The sequence below is a fragment of the Gavia stellata genome, chromosome 3, assembly GCF_030936135.1.
Source record: "Gavia stellata isolate bGavSte3 chromosome 3, bGavSte3.hap2, whole genome shotgun sequence".
In the NCBI taxonomy this organism is placed as follows: domain Eukaryota; kingdom Metazoa; phylum Chordata; class Aves; order Gaviiformes; family Gaviidae; genus Gavia; species Gavia stellata.
This window is the reverse complement of record NC_082596.1, coordinates 53,267,096-53,287,697: the sequence shown is the minus strand read 5'-3', so window position 1 is coordinate 53,287,697 and position 20,602 is coordinate 53,267,096. Positions and strand designations below refer to the sequence as shown.

At 45.8% G+C, this 20,602-nt stretch overlaps 1 protein-coding gene across 1 annotated transcript in view; it reads left to right on the top strand.

The window, feature by feature from the left end:
* The first annotated feature begins 1,832 nt into the window (after nucleotides 1-1,832).
* The window catches only part of COLEC12 (collectin subfamily member 12), a 103,864-nt gene continuing 85,094 nt past the window's right edge, over nucleotides 1,833-20,602 (top strand). Inside the window, exons 1-2 of the mRNA XM_059815628.1 lie at nucleotides 1,833-2,028; nucleotides 17,146-17,184. Coding sequence (XP_059671611.1) covers nucleotides 1,833-2,028; nucleotides 17,146-17,184 — 235 coding nt within the window. The remainder of the gene's footprint in view (nucleotides 2,029-17,145; nucleotides 17,185-20,602) is intronic.

The window sequence follows — 20,602 nt, the reverse complement described above, 5'->3', positions numbered from 1 at the left end:
TAAATAACTTCACCATTTGTTCAGGATCATTTACAAACTCATTACCCAGATCCAAGGATAATGTCCTCACTCTGGGCACAGATCCAAAATGGTCATTAACAACAATATGAAATTGTTGTGGAGGAAAAGATTTATCATTAAAATATGTTATAATACTCAACTCTTACTTTTCAAATGCACATTTTGTATTGAACCCAAATGGTACTTACTTCAGACAAATGATCTTTCACATATGGTTCCCGTGTCAAATGCAGTTCTTCTCAATGATGCATGCAATTCTTTTTCAGATTTTTTATTTATTTATTGCCCTTTGTATTGCATCTGGGCTCAGGCAATGAGAAGGCTGCCAATCAAAAGAGAATGTCACACATACCTACCTCCATGTCCATCGCCCTAAGACTTGCCAAATCGCCAAATAGCTTGTGGTTGGAGAAGAGAGGAGTGATGCTGACAAAATTTTGTAGGTTAGGCTGTGGGAAAGAGCCAGGTGGGGGTAATGGTCCGTTGTAAAGTGGAATCAAATGAACAGGAACTGTGCACATTACCTCTGGTTTTAGATCACTTCAGCAAAGTCTGCACAATTTATTCAGAAGTGCATACAGGGAGATTAAATTTGCATCTTTTTCTTTTGGATTACTGCCAAATTTGAACATGTTTTGCAGAGTAAAAGTGAGTGTGAACCATTATAAATTAACTTCCTTGATATTCAAGAAAAGACTGTAGCAAGGAAGAAATGAAAAACGCACACGTGTCTGGTAAGTTCTTAAAGTCACGCTATGGCACAGCAACTGCAAAGTGCTCACTTGGGTACCTTATTTCAGCATTTGATGAATAAATTGAAATAGTTCCATATAAACAATCCATATCAAGCCAATATATAAATATTTCTAAACAAGGATGATTTGTTTAGATCCTCTAGACCTTCTCTGAGCCTGAATCTGGCTGCAATGTGGCATCACTGTGTGTCATGCAGCCTGTTGCGGTGGTAAGCTGTTGTTATATTATTACTATTGGATGAAAAAACAGGCCTCATAATTTATGTCCTGAACTAGAGTAACAAAAAAGTCTGTAAAATGAAGTATTTCTGTGAAACTAGATTTCCCTAGAACACAGTCTAAAGTTTCCTAAAGATTAAAAAAAAAATGAAAACATGCTCTAAACTTCTTCTGAGAAGATCACTGGTTTTAACCAGAGAGGCAGTGTAATTGTGTTTGGCACGTTTCACCATAGCTTTAAATGAAACTTGAAAAATATGAAAGACTATAAAAAGTTCAAGCTTGTGAAGGCCCAGGACCAGGCAATGCTAGTTACATATTGCACCCTGTATTATGTATTGTACTACACCGTAAATATGTACGTATTCTGTGGTTTACCCAGCTAGTAGGAATATCTCTTGATCCCCATGTAGTAAGAAATGGAGGTAAAGCTTAAGGTATGGGAGGTTCAACTTTGTGGGGAGCGTGCACCTAAGCAGCAATAACAGGGGGAGTCTGAAAGTAGCACCTGATTTAGTTGTTCAGGGTCAGCATCTGTCTGAAACCCAGGCAGTGGAAGGATGCTGGAGAGAGGCTGCTCTTGTTAGCTGAAATCAAGTATGCTGGGGTATCTGCACAGTACGTAGGGCTGAAATTTGGGAGAACTGAGCTTGGTTTCTTTTCAGGCCACAGGTTGTGTCTCTGGGTGATTCCTAGTGTCCTTGTGCCTGAGTACCCTTCTGGGCAAAACTCACAGGGCACGGGAAGAGAAAGGGAGAAGCCCAAACCACAGGACAACCCCACCATTTAGCTCTGAGCAGCCCCAGTAAAGTGATCTGGTTTCACCCAGAGCAAGAAATGGTTCAAACCTTGGGACCTGTGATGCCACCACCAACAAAGTACTCCTGGCAGGGTGGCTGGAAGAAGTACCACGGGGACTGCCATGTGTCTGTCAGCACTGCCCGCTGCAGCACCGTCTCCCCGTACCTTCACCGTAGCCTGACCCAGGGACACCAGCAGCATTTAGACAGCACCCAGCAACCACCTTCTGCAGGTAGGATGGGGTGTCTGAAGCCAGGCTAAACATAAGGCAGGTCTCTTCTGGACATAGGGGCTCAGACCATCATTTTCAGAGGGCTCGTTGAACAAGAACTGGAAATTTGGGGAGCTGTTCATAGAAGCAGCTGAAACAGAGACAATGGAGAGGAAACTGGAGAGCTGAATCCATTTACAGATGGAAAGGGACATGCTCTCACTGATTTTTAAAGTCAGTATTCCTAAACTATGCCACTCAGTGGTTGGGGTTGGGTTTTTTTGGATCTGGAATTCTCCTGTTAAATCAGACTGGTTTTGATGAAGAGAGTATATGCTCTATAATATCAATAATCCACTAATACTCAGCTTATTAAGTATGCTTGTGCAGTTGCCCCATCTCCATGAACCATCAACAATCTGCCTTTCCCTTCCTTAATCCCAGAGTTGATAAGTGGTGATGATAGTGTCTAACAGCTATACCTTCTTCTGGTGGACAGAGATGGGTCAGTGGGAAGAAAAAAGGAACACCTACTTCAGAAACCGAAACATAAAATACTTGGTTTTAGAGGAAAGACTTGATACATGAAACAGTTCATGAGTTTCCTGAATTTCTTTACTAACACTAGATTTTTGAAGTAGCATTAGTAAAAGCTCATCAGCCATTTAAATATAGAATGTATCGATAAGAAATCCAATGTGGAATACAACTTACACGATTAGAAGAGAATATAGAAGCTTACTTTAGAAATATGAAGTGTCCCACTATGTCCACAAATTAATAAATATTTTACAGTCACAAGAATGGAGGTAGATCTCAGGCCTAATGAATCAATCATAAACTCTATATGAATTCAAAATACTCATTATTTTTCTTTCGATTAGTAAGGAACATGTTTTCCTCAGACACAGCAGTTCACTCATCAGTCTCTGCAATTTTTGGTTGCTATCCTTCAGTTCACTAAGGTTACTGTATGAAAAATTAGAAAAGTGTTATCAGCTACTGCTTTTGAAGAATTTTCTAAATTTCTGCACAGTGCTGCTTCTTGCACATTCCTGATGACATTCCCTGATGAACTCATGTTCTTCTTCCTTCTTCTTTTTTTAAAGCATTCCTTCAGCACTGTGTTTTCAAACAGAAGTACTTTTTCTTTGGAGAAATGGAGCTTCACTATTGGTTTCATCCAGTCTATGAGAATTAATGGAAAGATTTCTTCTTGGAAACATACTCATGGGCTTTGGATCAGAGTCTAGTTGGTTTCTAGTTTGGGAAACTGAATGATACTGATTTTTCAAAACAAAACTTGAGAGTTAAGCTAGGATTCAAAATAAATCACACAACTGACCAAGCATTAATCAGTCTTACAAACACTGCAAAAGCTGTTGCCCTAATCCAACACAACACTTCAGGACATCTGTAATTACCTGATGACTGTATCCAGATTTAAGTGTTTTATTCACGACTTGTACCAAAAACAGATATTCCAGTCAACTACCAGAGCGTAAAGTAAAATCTGAGTCAAGTCTCTCTGATATCTGAGCCCTGCTTTAAAGCAGCAAATGGCTACTGCAGCTGGTATTCGAGCATTTTCAGCAATCCCAAACTGAAGGTACTGCCTCTGAGTCAGCGAAACGCACTCAAGCGGATGTCAACTTAAGTCATCAGACCAGCTGAAGGAATTAACATTTCTGTTCTTTAATTTTTGCTCTTCAATGATTACTTTTTGTGGATTTAATCCTTCATTCCTTTCTCGGGCAAAATCATACCTGGTAGGTTTCCAATGCTTTTTGACCTGGTGTTAAACTAATGCTGTGATACTGCACCATGACCTTCCTGGTATGCTATGATCCTTACTGGAGCCACAGGCCCCCTGAAAAGACCACACGGCATAATCATTTCTTTGGGCATCCCCCCATTCAACAGATTGTGGTACCAATAATTGCAAAGGCAAAATTGTGTGCATCTCCTCTCTGCGATGGGAAAGACTCTCTGGCGCCTCGGCTACTTTCTTTGTCCCCAGAACGAATTGGTGCACATTGCACTAGCTCTGCTTCATCAGCACTGACGTTAATAGTCAAAACTGGATCATCTTATCACCATCTTCAATAGCCTAAATATGGGTAGGTTTGCAGAAAACCAAAGCCCGCCTTTCATGAAAACAGGAGCCTGGAAACGATCCGTTATTCCTGGCAACATCCAGAACTAGAGAAATAAAAGACGACTGGCCTGTATCTCCCTAATCCCACAAATATTTACACACATTCTTCAGTGCGTGCACTGGGCGCAATCCCATTGAATCCAGCGGGACTACTCGGGCGCTTCGCCCAGCGCCAGGGTGAACTTCGCACGTCCTGCAGCCTCTTCCCAGCCGTCACATAGGCACCCACAGCTCCGGGACCTCTTGCTCGGCGTACCGCGCTGTGAGGCACGCTGGCCTGGCGAGCCTGGGCCGTGCGACGCTCACGAGGACGGCTTCAGCCGAAAGCCCCCCGGAGCCTGCCACGTGCGTGGGGAGGGCAGGGAGGGGGCCGTTCTCCCTGCCGGCATCACCACGTCCCACTCAGGCTCCCCGGTCACCCGTGGCGGCCTGTGAGTCCTGTCCCGGGCTGCTCCCCACGGGCAGACCCTGCTGCCCGCGGCCCCGCACCCCGGGAACCCCACGGTCCCGCGGCACGCGGCGGGGCGGGGTCCGGCGCCCCCGGCCCCAGCCGCCGGCGGGGCCCCGAGCCCGCCCCCACCGCCCGGCCCCGGCCGCGGCCCCTTCCCCGGGGCGGAGGGAGGGAGGCGGGGCCGGGCCGCGGCTCCGCGGGGCCGGGCCGGGCCGCGCGGGGCTGGCGGCGAGAGCGCAGGGCCGCCGGCGGCCGAGGAGCGACGGCGAGCGGCGGCGGCAGCGGCAGCGGCAGGGGCAGCGGCAGCGGCCGGGGGTGCAGAGCAGGGCCTGCGGCGGGGGCGCGCCCGGCCCCCGGCATGGCCCGGCAGTAGGCAGGGAGCGCCGCCCGCCCGCCCGCCGCTCCCGGCGGCAGCCCCCGCCGCGCCCCGTCCGTCCTATGTGACCCGCCCCGGCGCCAAGATGAAAGGTAGGGACGGCAGCGGGGCGCCCGCTCCGCCCGCACACGTGCGCCGCCGCCGCCGCCGCCGGGCACCGGGCACCGGCAGGGCAGGGTGCGGGCAGGGCAGGGTGCTGGCGGGGCGGGCAGGAGGGGCAGGGTGCGGGATGGCTGTGCAGGCGGGGTGCAGGCAGGGAGCAGGCGGCGGGCAAGGTGCAGGCAGGATCGGCAGGCTGTAGGCAGGGTGCAGGTCGGGCAGCGTGCGGACAGGCTGCAGCTAGGGGAGATTTCGGGCAGGGTTGCAGGCAGGGCAGTATGCGGGAAGGGTGCAAGCAGGGCAAGCCGGCCCTGAGCAGGGTGCTGGCAGGGCACCGTGCGGGCAGGTTGCGGCCAGGGCAAGCCGGCTGCGGGCAGAACACCGGCAGGGCAGGGGCAGCCGGTGCCGGGAGAGGCAGGGCCTGGGTCTCACCGCCACCCCGGGGCGCACACGGGGTAGCCCCGGCTGCGGGCGAGCCCCGGCCCCGCGCGCGGGGCTCTGCGCCGCCGTTTCGGTTTGGCTTGTGCTGGCCAGTCCCCGACGGGGAGCGGGGTGTCCTTGTGTCGTCCCCCCCGTCACGCCTGCTCTCCCCAGCACGTTTTCTCTCGGCACCCAACTTTCGTCTCCCCCCTCCCCGGCGTCCCGAGAAGACGACTTTTATTTCTCCCTAATTTATTTGTTTACTTTTTGCCAGCGTTTTGCGATGTTCTTGGTGTTACTTCTTAACATCTGGCAGTGATTAGGTGCCAGTAGAGGCTTAACTGGCTTGTGAAATGTATTTGGCATATTTCTCCTCAACATCCACCGACTGGAAAATATTTGGTCTTTGCTTTGCATCTGTTAAAACTGAAACTTTGTTTCTTTTCCTTTTTCTCTCTTTTTTCTCCCTCCCTCCCTCTCTTTTTGTTTTAAATGGGTGAAACGTGCCACTTCTACCAGTTGACCCCGTGCTACGAACTTGTGACTGAGAGGTATTAGATAATACGCTTTTAAAATCAAATAAAGCAGCAGATTGCCAAATTGCTACACTCTAGCCTAGTAAAGATGTATTACTCTTGTTGCGGGAAAGCCTTCTGTTTACGAGAATTGATAGCCTTACAGCAAAAGGCAGAGACTTTACATGGTGGGGAATACTTACAATGAAAACATCAAAGGACATTATAGAAAGTTTAGGAAGTAGTTGGGAGTTTGTGAGAGTTGAATCTAGTTTTTCTTGAGAGGCAAAAAGAAAATTGAAGGGTGGAAGGAAAAAAACTTACATATAAGAAAATTGCTTTTGGGCACCAGTGTGCCTGTGCTTGGATTCCAGAGTTTGATTCCAGATGCCAGGAGGCCAGTAAACATCATGATAGTTACACTTAGTTTCCAGAGTCTGGGACACCAAATGATGTGATTATTTATTCACTTGCCAGAGTAGCTGCCTGAAGGGAGGAGAAGCTTTTTGGGGGGTTTTATTTTTGCAAGCCCACACACGCTATTTAAGTTACTTCTGGCACTGTGACATGGTGCCTCTACAGGGCCATGCAACATATTAAAAATAATGTATTTACAATGTTCTTTATTTATAGGGTATGCGTGCCAAAAGTTTTGTCATCAGCTTGTCATTATCAGCATAAGTGTAATGGCAGGAACAAACCAAAACAATAGGGATCCAGTAATATAAACCCATGCGTGTTATCACTGAAAGCCTTACGCTCTGTTTTTGTTGGGGCTGAGCCTGCGCCAGTTTTGGGGGGAGGCGGGATGCGAAGGACCGAGGACGGCAGTAACGTATAATGTGACTTGTGTCTCCTTCCGTTCTGCCTCCATCGCTCTTCTTTGCAAAGTGGAGAAGTGGCATTTGGAGGGAAGATGTTGCTCCTGCTGGGAGCACATGTTGGTGCCCCACACTCCAGCGAGGGGGAGATGCTTTGCTCGGGTTGCTAGTCCTTACCATTTGGTTTCCCTAAGAGCAATCACAGCCATCTTTTTTCTTCCCTCTGCAGAGTTATGGAAACCAGTAATAAAACAGGCAAAGGAGAACACTTAAATGACTGTGCTGATAGCAAGAAAAAAGAGAAGCTTCAAACAAATCATCACATCAAGTGCCATTGCCAGTGTTATGGAAGTCAGAGAGCCAAACCAAATTTTGACTCTGTGATTTCCTTTGCTGGGTACAGACTTGGTTTTTCGTATTTTCTCTTTAAACTTGATGGTGGTGATAATTGTAGGACTTTAGAACTTGGTGTAGTTACACATTTTTCTCAATAACAACAAAATGATCTGTTGATTGCAGCTGTCTCTGTATCTACCCTCTCTGGAGAAGGGAGGAATATCTAAATAATTACATCACTAAATATCTGTAAGGAATAAATTATATTTTCCATTGCTGGTATTCATAATGTGTTATGTTTTAAATCAGTAAAACAAATTGAAATTTATGTTTAATATGCTGGCAGTTTTATTTCCAGCAAACTATACTGAGCTCACAAACTTTGTGATACTTTTTCGTAATAATTCATGTGATTTATAAAGGGACTTGACTGCTTTAGGGTCAGATGTATCTTTATCAAATGATACTTTTAAGTTGTAGTTGTTTATTGGGGTATGAAGGAGTATTTGTTGCCTGGGCAACGAATGAAAACAGCTTCCTCATAGTCAAACACCACCACATGCTCAAAAACATTGGCCCTAATTTAAGACAGGGACAAACGTTGTTAAAACTGAGAACTTCTTTCTATATATCTGTGATATATTTTGTAATGATTACTTTAAACTGTATCTGTAATCACTACTGTCATGGTGGTTCTGGTGGTAAGTAGTTTCTTCTGAAATGCGGATATTGTTTGGATAACGTCTTAATGCTAATGCCCAAAATCGGGCTATGACAAAGTCAAGGTGGTCGCTTTGGGACTGTTGCTCCAGGATGACAGAGGAGCTCTGCATCACGATACCCAAGGTAGCTCAGCTGCTTCTTTCCACTGGTCCTCCTTCTCCTCCTTCCTTTCTGCCGTCGCAGGCACCTTTCTATGTATCGCGTGTATAGCGATGGTGCTGGAGGACAAAACAGCTGGTGTCTTGTGCTTGAGGACGGGAATGTGACTAAATACCCTGTCCTGTGTGGTTCCTCTCATTTAAAAAAAAAGATGCACAGAGTGAAACAACAGGACAGGTTCATCCTTGGTTGTGCTCCACTGAAATCAGTGAAGCCAGCACTGCCTCAGGAATGGTCTAGTCTGAACGCCCAGCTTTCTTAGCGTCAACCAGTTTGCCTCAAAGGCAGCTCTATGTGCTTCGTGCACAGAGTTTTCAGTGCATAGAGTACACTGAGCTCTCATGGGATATGCCAGTTCAGTTAACCTCAAGTTTCCCTTATACAGTGCATACTTTAACAGACAGTTAATGATACATCAGCCCGTATTGCTAAAATCATCCCTTCTGTGTTTTAACTTGGATCCTGGATGTAATCTGCAGGTAAAGCCTCCATTTGCAAAAGCTCCGTGTGCTTGCAAATTCAGTTGCTCTTTCTTGGCTGCCTTGCAAAGTCTTAAATAAATAATCTATTTATATGATGTCTACCTTCTTGACAGATTTCGTCTTTTTCTCTACCTGTTTTGATGCCACCGCTATTTTTAAAGAATATAGGAATAAACATTCTAATTTTCTAATACTGGAGAAAAGTGTATCTCTCTCTCTAACCTTCATGTGCACAAAATCAAATGAATAGTCATCTAGTCAGTAGGACTTTCCTGGATAGAAACTTCAAACTGCAAATTCCAAAAAAACATCCAGTCCACAGCATTTTGCAGAAGCCAGAACACATTTGAAAACCAAGGATTAGAAGTGGAGTGATCCAGTAACCTTTGCTTAGTCCAGTTATAACAGAACTTATATGAATATAGTGACATAAACATGAAACATATGCAGGAGTTCTGAGTGGTGTGTGTTGGACATGTCACAGGACCCTACCGCAGAAGTTCAAAGGCATGAGCAGTTATAATAAATGTGTGATACAACACAGAACAAATCCCGAGCAATGCTACTATACAGTCAGTGTGTATCCTGAACTGGTTGGTGGCACGCAGGTTTTTAAACATACGGATGAGAAAGGTGAGCATGCAAGCATGCGTCAAAGGATATTCTTATTAACAACATAGAGGAAAGCAGAGTCTTAGAAGCTGTGAAAATACAAGAGAAATCTGTTACTGCACAGACAGAAATATTACTGTACAACTGCCATGGATACTGAGCAGAATTAGCATATAAGCTATCTATGACAGTAGTATTTTTGGTAAGAAGTCATAATTGTTCATCTTAGCTTTCAATATTCTACTTTTCCCAGCCATGTAGGACTAAGAATAGCACCGGCGAGCCTATCCCTGTGAAGAAGGGAGTTGTTTAAAATCTCTTGTGGCTCTTCCTTGTGCTACTTTGGATAACATAAATTTATTCTAGGCTGATTTTGCTACAGCTGAGAGCTGAACAGACCCCTTCTTTTGTCAAAACCGCTGAACAGTTTGCTTAGATCCTCACTCAAAGAGCATTGTGCCCAGAGGTTCGAACACCTTTGCCTGCTAGGATAAGGAGGGAAAGGTAATCTTGCAGGGAGATAGAGCTGATCAGGCAGGCCTTGCAGAGCAAAACCAAAGGAAAATAAAGAAAGAGAGCTGGAAGAAACGTCAAGGATAAAAGCAGTTCAGTGCTGCGAAGGATGTGTGCTCAGTTATCTTCAGCTTCACAAAACGTTCCTTATCCTGAGGTTCTGTGTGTCAGAACAGATATTCCCCCCTTCCAGCCCTCCCCCTTGGACAGCAAAATAAAGACGCTTTTTACCAGGCACTGAAAGTGAACTGATCCTCCTAATAATGTGAGCGTGGTCTGTACGAGTGAGGGATCAACCTAAGATGAATTGTCTTCAGAGTTTGCCTGCTTCCACCTAAAACTGCAGCCCCTTTTGGTGCATAAATTTGAGGTGAAGACTGGGACGTCGCTGGGGAACAAAGTGGATGAGTTATGGGAGGTAAGAGAGAAGTGTGTTGTTCAGGAATGCGTATGCCATTTCAATGCTGTTGTTAATTGCCTGCTCTAACATACAGACAGGGAGGCACGATTTTTCAGTGCACTAATGAGAACAGATCTGTTTGCTCTTAAATCATTATGCTGAAATACGATATGATTTAAACTTTTAACTTCTAAGGTCGACCCTCTGCACCATGCAGCTGGTCCTGACCCCAGTACTGTAGCATTGCTCTGCGGCATTTACAGGCTAACAAGTTTTGTTCGAGAAACACCCCTATTTACTGTTTTCATTTTGTGCCTAAAAAGGAAAACGAGAGCCATCACTCTTATACCTCTGAATTTCTTAATCTCCTGTCTTTCTCTGCATTCTTAATGGGAGCATAAAAATGTGAACATTTTTCAGGCATAGCAGTGGAGGAATAGATCAAAACTGGATATTAAAATGCACCCATTTGTCATGATTCTTTTGTTTTGTTTATGTTAGGTGATGAGAGACACAATCCAAGTCTTAGGTTGTAAGTGTCAAGAAAGGATCTCTGGTCTGGGACCTTTCCTCTTGCTTTTTTGCAATACTGAAAGCAGATCAATTCCCAGATCAGCAGCCTGAAGGACAGAGGTGGGAAAAAGCCCCAGTCTCGTTGCCAGAATCCAGGCTCAAACAACATCCCAAAAGATGCTTTGGGATGTGGGCAGGTAGGCTCACTTCCAGGACTGCCTCAGCTGAACCTCTGCCACAGCTTCCCTAAAGACCAGGTACTCTGCAAATGCAGAATCTGTGTAATCCCCATCCAAAGGAGCTTACTGCATGACAAGTCGGCCAAAGGACCGGGTGGGAAAGGTGAGCCCGACACACAGAGCCAACAACCATGACATTGTGGTTGTGTGACGTGTCAGTTTGGGACCTCATCAATAGGGAAGGATTTTAAATGTGGGGTAGGTTCTTATGAGGGATGGCTTATCAAAATAGAAGCAGAGAGAAAGACTTGCCTATGAAAAGGGGCTATATAAGGAAAAACTAGTGGAGAAAGACAGAAGAGGACAAGCGAAATGAAGCATCTGTGGAGAGAGGGGAATGTGCAGGCCATTAGCACAAGCAGCAGACTGTCCAGAATAAAAGCTATGAAACCCAGTGGAAACCAATTAGATTGATGAAGTCATCAACATCTGAAGGCTGCAGCTGCTTGCTGTGCTTCTGCTGGCTCGGTTTCACCTGTAGGTCAGCACTTTGAATGTAGACCCGGTTAATAGTGACCAGAAATGCATATAAATCTGGTGGCTGCTCAAAAAGCTTTTGAAATGTGATATGAGAAAGAAATTGATGTTCACTGTTCTCATCTGTCTGAACAGTTCATAATACTATGGAAACCTCACAAGTGGACAAGTTTTGCCTCTCCATGAGAGGGCTGAGATGGAGAGAACGGGCAAAAGTAGCTTTTTGACACTGCAAGCAGTCCCTCGTGATGGAGAAGCACTTGTTACATGGGTCTGAGCAGAGTTCTGCATCCATGCTGGTTTTTGGGTAAAAGAGAGGAATATCATCATTTTCAACTAATGGGCACAGCATCTTTCAAAATGGTACAAAAATATCTGTTCTTTTTAATATTAAAATGAATTTTATAAAGTTGCACTGGGATATAACTATATAGTTCCCATTAATCCAGTGGGAAAAGCAGGGTCGTAACTATTAAAGCCCTTTGAGACAGAGATTTATTTTAAAGGAAACTCTTACACTAGCTGTCGTTGTTTCTACAAATTAGTCTGACAGTCCTGAGTTCCCAGCGTGGTACCTAGGGGTCAGTTCTCATGTACTGTAAATCCAGTTTGCAGGGGGATTATAAAGTAGCTTCTAAAATCTGGGTTGAAACTCAGCCTGACAATTTTCAGCCCAGATGCCTCATTCTCTCCTGAAGTAGATTTCTCCAGATTTTGAAATGCAGTGTAGAATATCGGTGTCTTTTCTTAGTTCAAGACTTCAAACAAAGTCTTTAAACAAAGACTTGAAACCCATGTTTACTGCACACAATAGTTCTAGAAATGATTGGATACCACGTGTCTTCAGCGACCGTATGACCCAACATCTCTAATGGTTCTGAGGTCTAGTTTGCTTCATTGGTTAATTATGTTTAAATGGCTGAGTGGGATGTACTGTTAAAAGGTGACAGCTGGACATGTACATTAGCAGCTTTCTGCAACACATTCCGTATGCCAGCAAAATGACACCCACAAAAGGAAGGGAATAACAGGGAAACAATTTCCCTAAAATCACCTTGCACCAAAGGCTCCTCAAATCTGGTGCTGTTCCAGCCAAGGGACCAAGCGGTGCAGTGGTTATAGGCCCTATATAGTCCCAGGGCAGATCTGGCATCCTTTTTGGCTCCAGGCCAATTCTTTCTTACTTGACCTCAGAGTCACTCATAAGTGGTCCATGATTAATTTATTTAAGTTTTAAGAACAAGAACTAGAAATTACGCAGTTCTACTCCACAGATTTTTGCTTTGCCTCTAGCAAATTAATCAAATGAGAGTCTAATTTGTTTTAGATTAAATGAATTCCCTCTGTTCACTGTGTTAATCCCCAGCTGAACTCCCTTTTTATAATTCCACAATGCTCTTGAAGCATTGTACTGTAACTTATTTAACTCTACAACTGTATTTATTAGAGGTGTTGCAGTAATAATTTGTAACTGGAGGGCAAGTAGAATTTGGCATTGGTACTCAGTGGGGTGTGGATATTACCAAAATATCTCAAAGCCTTTTTTTTTGGACCGGAGCTCTTGCTTTGTACTGACTCCCTAAAAGATTTGATGTACTGCTGCTCAGCTACAGCGAGCCACTCATTTTTAGCAGTTTGCTGTAAGCTCCGTGTGACAATCTGTTGTAGCCTCCAGGGAGACTCTTGTAAACCTGATGAAACAGATCTCCCGTGGTCCTTCCCCTACACGGTTAAATACAATTGGTTGCTCATATGTATTTCTGTTCTGCGCAAAGTTCACTTTTTTTTTATGGACCTTCCTTCTGCCAGAGCTCGGTAGTAGTCAGTGGAATAAGAAATTACATTTTAACCAGCCTTTCTTGTTTCTCCATCTTTCTTATTCTGGATTCCTTCTCTTCCAGCTCACAGCTGACAGCTTGGTAGACCATCTTGTAACTAAATTATGCCTGGTCTTCCCAGCACTAAAGAGTTATTTCTTCCAGCTGGGACATAACAACGGCTTCTGCTTTATTATCTGCTTCAAGGAGGAGTCTGCCCTTCATATTTTTCACCCAGGAAAATAAGACTTGCCTATATATAAATTTATATGTACGTAATGGAAATATTGCATTAATTCCAGTCCTCTTTGTAGCCAAGAAGGGTTGGATTTAAACGGAAGTAAAGTATTTCTAACTTGTGGCTTTCACGATGTCAAACAAAACCCTCTTACACCAGTTGCAGCCCCACTCAAGTATATGGGCACCATTGATGTAAAACCGCAAAACTTCTTTTTGTAATATCAGCCACCAGTGCTCAAAACTCCTGAATTTCTTCCGCTCTGATTTCTGATACCACCTTTAAAAGCATAAGGCACAAAAACATGCTGGAGGTTTTCTTACTATTTGCTTTCCTACTTGGTGCGTATTTTCTTAACCTCTGTAATTCATCACAGATCACATTTTCATAGTTTTCTCTAGAAAAGCTGTTCCCTTTTCAATGAAAACTTAGGTTCTCTTATATTTCCCTGATTCAAAGGTATCACAAAGCTTTGAGGTTTTTGTAAAACTTGTGACAAAACTTTAATATTTTCAGCACTGAAGAAGGAGCTGAGGGCCAAGTTTCTGGAACCTCCAGTGAGCGCAATACTGCCCAAAACGCATGGGCGAAGCAGGCTGGGGCAGAGGGCTTTGCCACGGACCTTAAATTCATAGGCTTGTTTGTCAACTTGATTTTTAATATTTCAAACACAGATTTCTTTTGAAGTAGGACTTTCAACCCGTCCTAGTCTCTTTTTCCAAAGGATGCAGTGCTGTTCATTTCTGAACATTTAGTCTAACCTTGGTTTATTAATTTTTCTTCCCATCTTTATTTTCCTTAAAATTGTTACATTACAGTTAATATTGTAAAATATTATATTAGCACACAATTTGAGCAAAGTGCCTAAGTGGCAGTTGCGACTGAAAGACCACTGAGCTTAGTCTGTTAAATAATTTTAATAGACTTCCCCTAAAATATGTTGCTGCCTGTTGCTAGATCAACTCACAGGGATTAAAAAAGGTTTTATCTGATGTTTTAGATTTTAGTGAGCAGGGAGCCAGGTCACCTGTTGACAAAACTGTCCTTGCCCATCTCCACTTCTTTGTTTCAAATGCCACAAGTGCGCTTCAAAATTAGGAGATTAATTAATAATTATAAAGTATTAAAAGCTTAAAAAAAAATTTCATCCCTAGCAAGCACAGCATGCAGTGTTGCAAATATTAAAAAGTATATGTATATATTTTAAAAGTATATAAATGTGTATATAAATATATATAATATATATAATATGTTTATATAAAACATATACACATATATATATATAGCAAATATAAAAAAGTCCAGAGAAACAAAAATGCTATTATAAATGCTTGGCCAGAAGGCAATGCCATTGGCCTAAGTGTGAAAAACGGAACAACTAGGGAAGAGGCTGGCAGCCCGGGAGGAAGGTCTTGGAGATGTGGTGTAGGATGGAGCCCCAGGATTTAAACACGGCCATGCCGCATGCATCAGATATGGATTGGATAAGCCAGGTTGCGCTCCTGAGAAACAAAGGAGGCAATTGTGTTACGGCCCTGATAGCAGGAGAGGGCAGGAAGCTAAGGGCTCTGAAGCTGATATCTTTTTTTCGTGCAGCATTTTATCTTTCATGCAAGAGAGGAAGGTTTTTCCTGAGTAGTGCACTGCTGGGATGAGAAGCTTGGTTGTTGACTATGGTTTATTAGTATTTGTTATGCTTTGTTGGGTGACCTTGTCTTCAGATAACATTTGGTACAATTGTGAGGGTTTGTTTTTTTAAAGGCTTCTTTCTGCCTTCAAAACCAGGATGTGATTGTTTTGCCTAAGGAGTGTCCACTGGTTCCTCCATTTCTTAAATGCACCTCTGAATTGGGGGTCTAGCTTAAGATACGGACAGGACAGCCTCTGGCAGTGAGCAAAATACCTGTTATCTGGTGAAGAATACAAGTTTTGAGCTGTTTTATCGAAGTGCTGTCTGAGTAAAGGGTGACGTTCTGCAAAATGATGCATTTCACAGACTCCTTTGCTGCTTCAGGCAGTGCCTCCCTCAGACTTCAGTCCGTGGCACCTTGCACGTCGCAGGGAGGTGCAGGTCACATTTGTTGCTGGACCTACACTCAAATGATTTAGGCTTTGTTGAGCCTCGATGAGGACTGTATCTTTACCTCACCTTTGAATTCATGCCCCCAAGGCTCTGTTATGGCCCAAGTTAGCTGTGGCACCAGCTAGCCCAGTCTCATGATGCAGAGCAGCCTGTCCACGTGCAGTAAGTCTGTGGACACCAAAGGTCTAACTGAGCACAGACCTCTCACTCCATCATGTCTGTTTATCTGCTTTGAGCCTGCTTTTCCACTGCCGCTCATTACATGTTCCCTTCTGGCGAGTTCCTTGGCAGGCCTTTGAGCTTCTGCTCCCTTCTCCCGGCGTGTCAGGGAAGGGTCTGGATGGAGAGGTCGCAGATGAGTGAGCTTCCTTGGCATTCCGTGCTGGAAGGGTGGCACAAGGTGGTGAGCAGCTGCTGAAGCTCCCTGGGGTGCTGAGTCTGCCCCCCCTCCGCTGCGATGCAAGTGAAAGCCCAGGAGTACCTGGGTTTCCAGAGACTGGGCATTGCCATCAGTCCCCAGCGGCGTTTTTCGCAGCGTGGAGGCAGGCCTGCCTGCGCGCTTCTACTCAGACCCATGGCAAAGGCCACGTGGCTCCCCAGCGCAGCGGTGGGCTGCGAACCGCCGGCTGCCACTTGGGAAGCCATGTCCTAGGTCCTGTTTAAAAAGAGCCCCGCAGAGGCTTCCCACCACATGAAATGGTGCTTGCGGGAGGGGGAATGGGTCTACTCTGCTTCTCCCGGGAAAAAGGGAAGCAGGAGATGAGCAGCCTGGGCTGTGCTGCCCTCCCAGGCGTTCGGTCACCTGGTACAGAAGCTGATGCTGGTGATAAGGCAGGGCTCTCGCCTTCCCCAACTTAGCAGAAAGAGGGGTTGTGCTGGTAGAAAGAGGCTGAACACAAACATATCCTTTTTTTTTTAAAAGAAGTCGTGGGTGTATATCTTCTGCTGATGCCAGCCTTTTCCTTTGCTGCTGGAAGGAAGTGGAGAGAAATTAAGCTTCTGACAAAATAAAATTGTGATTATTAGCATTTCACTGCTTGCTAGCTGGTGAAGATGAGAACAAAAGGGCTTAAATGTGGGGGTTTTTTTTCTCATCTGTTTGAATTTATCAGTTCTGTTTCTCATTTTCTGTCAGACCTTGCCTCTTCAGGCCAAGCTAGTGCCCATGGGAGGTGGTGGATGGACGGACCGCCATCCCCTCTGACTCCTCTCTCGTTATTCAGCATAGCTATGCGTAGCACTTTGTGCACACGCCCCAGCTGGTGCATGTGCAGCCTAAGCCCGACTGCCCGGATGGCGCAGGCAGTGGGCTGGAGCGAGTGCCGTGGTCCGGGCGAGCCTGCCCCAGCAGCACGCTCGTGACAATTGTGGCCAGCACCATGATGAGGGACATGCCTGCTCTGTTCTATACTTAGGTGGCCAAGCAGGCTCCAGGATAGCTGCCAGGTGATAAACCATTTGTAGTCTGGATTTCTGCTGGTGATACTGGTTTGGGGGAAAGGCTCTGAACTGCCTTTTCTACCCGGGGACAGAGGTGGGATATGAGCGACGGAGGGGAAGAGCAGTAACGTGCCTTACAAATCGATGAAACTTTCAAGTACATTAATTTATAAATGTGCACCTGTAAAAACTGCTTCCAGTCTTTTTCCAGTGGTAGTAGTAATCTGTTGCTGTGTCTTTCTTTCTTTCTCCAGACGATTTTGCAGAGGAGGAGGAGGTGCAGTCCTTTGGCTACAAGAGGTTCGGTAAGTGGCAGCAGGTCTTTCAGCTCGTTATTGCCTGGGGCTTAGGGTAAGTCAAGCACTTGCTATGAAAACCTCCCTTGCTGGCAGCATCAAAACATACAGGTACACTCCCGTTATCCACTTCAGTCTAACATCTGCCCAAAGGGAAGGTTTGATTTTTAGACTTGTTTTATTTTCTTGGCAAATATAACGCTTCAGAAGCAGCCCTGATCAGAACCAAGAAGTGGTTGGTTTCATTATTTGATCATTAGCGTTGTGAAAATGAAGCCCATACATCAACAGGAATGAATGTGGTGGCTGTAAAAAAGGGTCCACATCTCTTACATGTCCTCTGCCACCTGGGCTTTCCTTCAGCCCGCAGACTGATGTGCAGCGGGGTTTGTAGGTATTCCTGAGAGCGGTGGTGTGGGACCTCCTGTAGACTCACAGAAGTTGTACTGCCAGCTGAGCCAGTACATATGCTGTGTGCTCCTCTCAAGAGGTAAAAGTGTATGATATGAATGTATTCTGATGTCAAAAATAACTAAAACACTTGGTCACTTTTGGTCACTTTCTTTCCTTTTTTCCACTTCCTTTCCTTTTTTCGATGTTTCTTCACTGAAAATGGCCTTCTCGTGTGAAGAAGGCGGTGCCACGCATCTCTGTGCCGGGGGCAGCAGCCTTTGAGGCTCTGCTTTTCAAGGCTCTTGTGCTCTCTTTCCCTTGGGGAAGTGTTTCAGCCTCTGCAGCCAACAGCTTCGCCCGGGGCAGACTGACCCCTGTGCCCCCAGTCATGGGGTGGTGACGGGGTGGCCTCTGAGCTCCCACAGCACCAACGCTGTCTTGGAGCAGCCAAAGGTGCTCTCTGCAATTACCTGAAAGGGGGTGGCAGAGAGGTGGGTGTTGGTCTCTCCTCCCAAGTGACTAGTGATAGGACAAGAGGAAATGGCCTCAAGTTGCGCCAGGACAGATTCAGGCTGGATATTAGGAAAAAGTTCTTTACTGAGAGCGTGGTGAAGCATTGGAACGGGCTGCCCAGGGAGGTGGTGGAGTCACCATGACTGGAGGTGTTCAAGGAACGTGTGGACGTGGCATTGCGGGACATGGTTTAGTGGGCATGGTGGTGTTGGGCTGATGGTTGGACTTGATGATCTTACAGGTCTTTTCCAGCCTTAGTGATTCTGTCAACTTCTGTGAATCATCCGAGCTGCTAGCTGCTTTTTCAACTGTAAGCCATCAGCATAAAAGTTCACCTTGTTTTTTTCTGTCCTGGGAAAGTGGCTGCAACAAGAGTCACTTTCAACAGCCCTACCTGGCAAACAGATAGGAAAGGCAGGCTGAAAATAAAAAATAAAAAGTAAGTCAACAATTCCCTCCATCCCAAAAGGAGCAGGGGGAAGCAGCGTAAGGAGGTGCAGCATTCGGGAGGTGGGGATCACATTCGCATGACCTCTTCTACCCCCTGAACTAGTCCACCGCTCCCTGCTGTTGAGCTTTATTTTGGATAGGTCAGCCAACCACAGAGCCAGCATCTGTGGCTTGGAAAGTCCTGCCATAAGGCTGCACATAGGCTTTTTCGCTACTCTTGTATTTTTTTTTCTGAATTAGGCCTTAGCATAGCAAAAAAGAAAAAAAATCTTGAGAAATGGGAAGAAATGTTAACTCTTCATTTCTGTCACCTCCAGCTGAGTAAAAAATACTAGGATTCCCTAACACCTATAAAAATAGCCTCCCTCCGTGTTGCCCACTACCCAGATATCCCTGGTCAGCATGTTCTTGCAGTGAACTGTGAAAGGTTTTAGCAAGAAGCGGGTACCCCACTATCCTTACTATCCCAATAGTTAGTGCACTGTTGTGACGTGATGGGATTTTTGCCTGTTAACTTGCTTTCATGTCTGTCTTTTTTCCAGGTAATGTGGTGCTACCAATGTGAGTTATTTCTCGCCTTAGAAATGCAAGTTTTATCTGAGCATTTCCAGAAATGCTTGTGCTGTTGCGCTTGGCGGGGCAGCGGGGAGGGAGGAGGGGGCCAGCAGTCTGGCAGTGGCAGGAGGAGGAGATTTCACCACAAAAGGAGGAGACAGGCTAGTTCCACCCTTAGGAAACAAACCCCCTTCTCCTTCATGAAAACAACATCGCTGTGGTCAGGGGGGTGTCCCAGATGGCTGCAGTACTTGGGAGTTAAATTCCAAATCATCCCAAACCCTTCCCTGCTTTACAAGAGCCTCGTCAAAAGGGGGAATGGGGCCATGAAGCCATAGCATTGGCACTGGTGAGAGCTGTGTAATTCAGTAGTGTCCTGATCCAAGAAGCCTTCTTTGTCCACACCGTTTTGAGCTCAAACTTCCTCCCATACCCCCTTCCTCATCTTGGGGGCAGCACAGGGAGGAGCTAGGCTGTCCTGGTTTCCATACATCCCTGCACCAGCATGCGTGCTGTTTTCCTGCAAGGGTTCATGCTTTTGTGGCCCCTCAAGGGGTCATTTGCCCTCCCTCAGAAAACCCAACTCGGTGCATTCTCATTTCTACAGTCCCTGCTGCATTTCCAGGCAGCCTCTGAGCAACTCAGGAGGGAGTGGGAGCCATGTGCCTTCAGCAGCCCTGGCTGCTTCACCTGGCACCAGGCTCCTCTGTTCAGGCAGGTGACATGTCTTTTAAAAACTCCAGATTCACTGACCAGCTGGGTCAGCATTTCCAGTGAAGCACCAGAGGTTGCTCTTGGGGACGAAACGCAGCCGAGTAGTTTAAGCTCCTGCCTGACCAGCAGGAAACGTTATGCCTGCTGTCCCAACTGGTGTTCTCTCTTGCCCGCTGTCCTTGCTGGTAAGAGAAGGCAATATGGGGGAAGCCCAAGGCAAGCACCAAGTTTTGTTATACAACCCCTTGATAAAAGGTCATTTTGAAAGGAGTCCTGTCCTGTTTGGTGGCTGGCACTGTAGAAATCCCAGTGCTGTTCATGTACAGCCTGCTGGAGTGGGCAGCAATAACAGCAGCAGTGGGTTTTTTGTTTCATGAGCCATGGTGTAAGAGCAGTTGTGTTAATATACTGTGACCGAGTAGTCCCTCTATGCCCCGTTGACATGAGGCATGGTAGGATGACCATGACTCAAGTGCCCTTGACTCCATCGCTTGGAAGTGGGAGGCCTTGTTTGGAGCAAAACATGCTCCGAGGGGGAGATGGCTAAAGCACGACTGGTTCATAAAAAACATGGCTTGCGGTGAGTCACTGCTGGCAGCTGGGAACATGTGTTGGTCAGCACTTAGCAGGCAAAGCCTTGACCAAACTCCTTTCCTAGACTTCAGCTGAAGAGTGTATTATTAGCTGCCTTGTTGCTGGAGCCTGTAGTTTGGTTCAAGGAAGGAAGAGATTTGCAGAGGGAGGGAGGGAGGGAGACATTCTCCAACGATTCTCATTTTGGGGAAGAAGCTTTTGTAAAGAG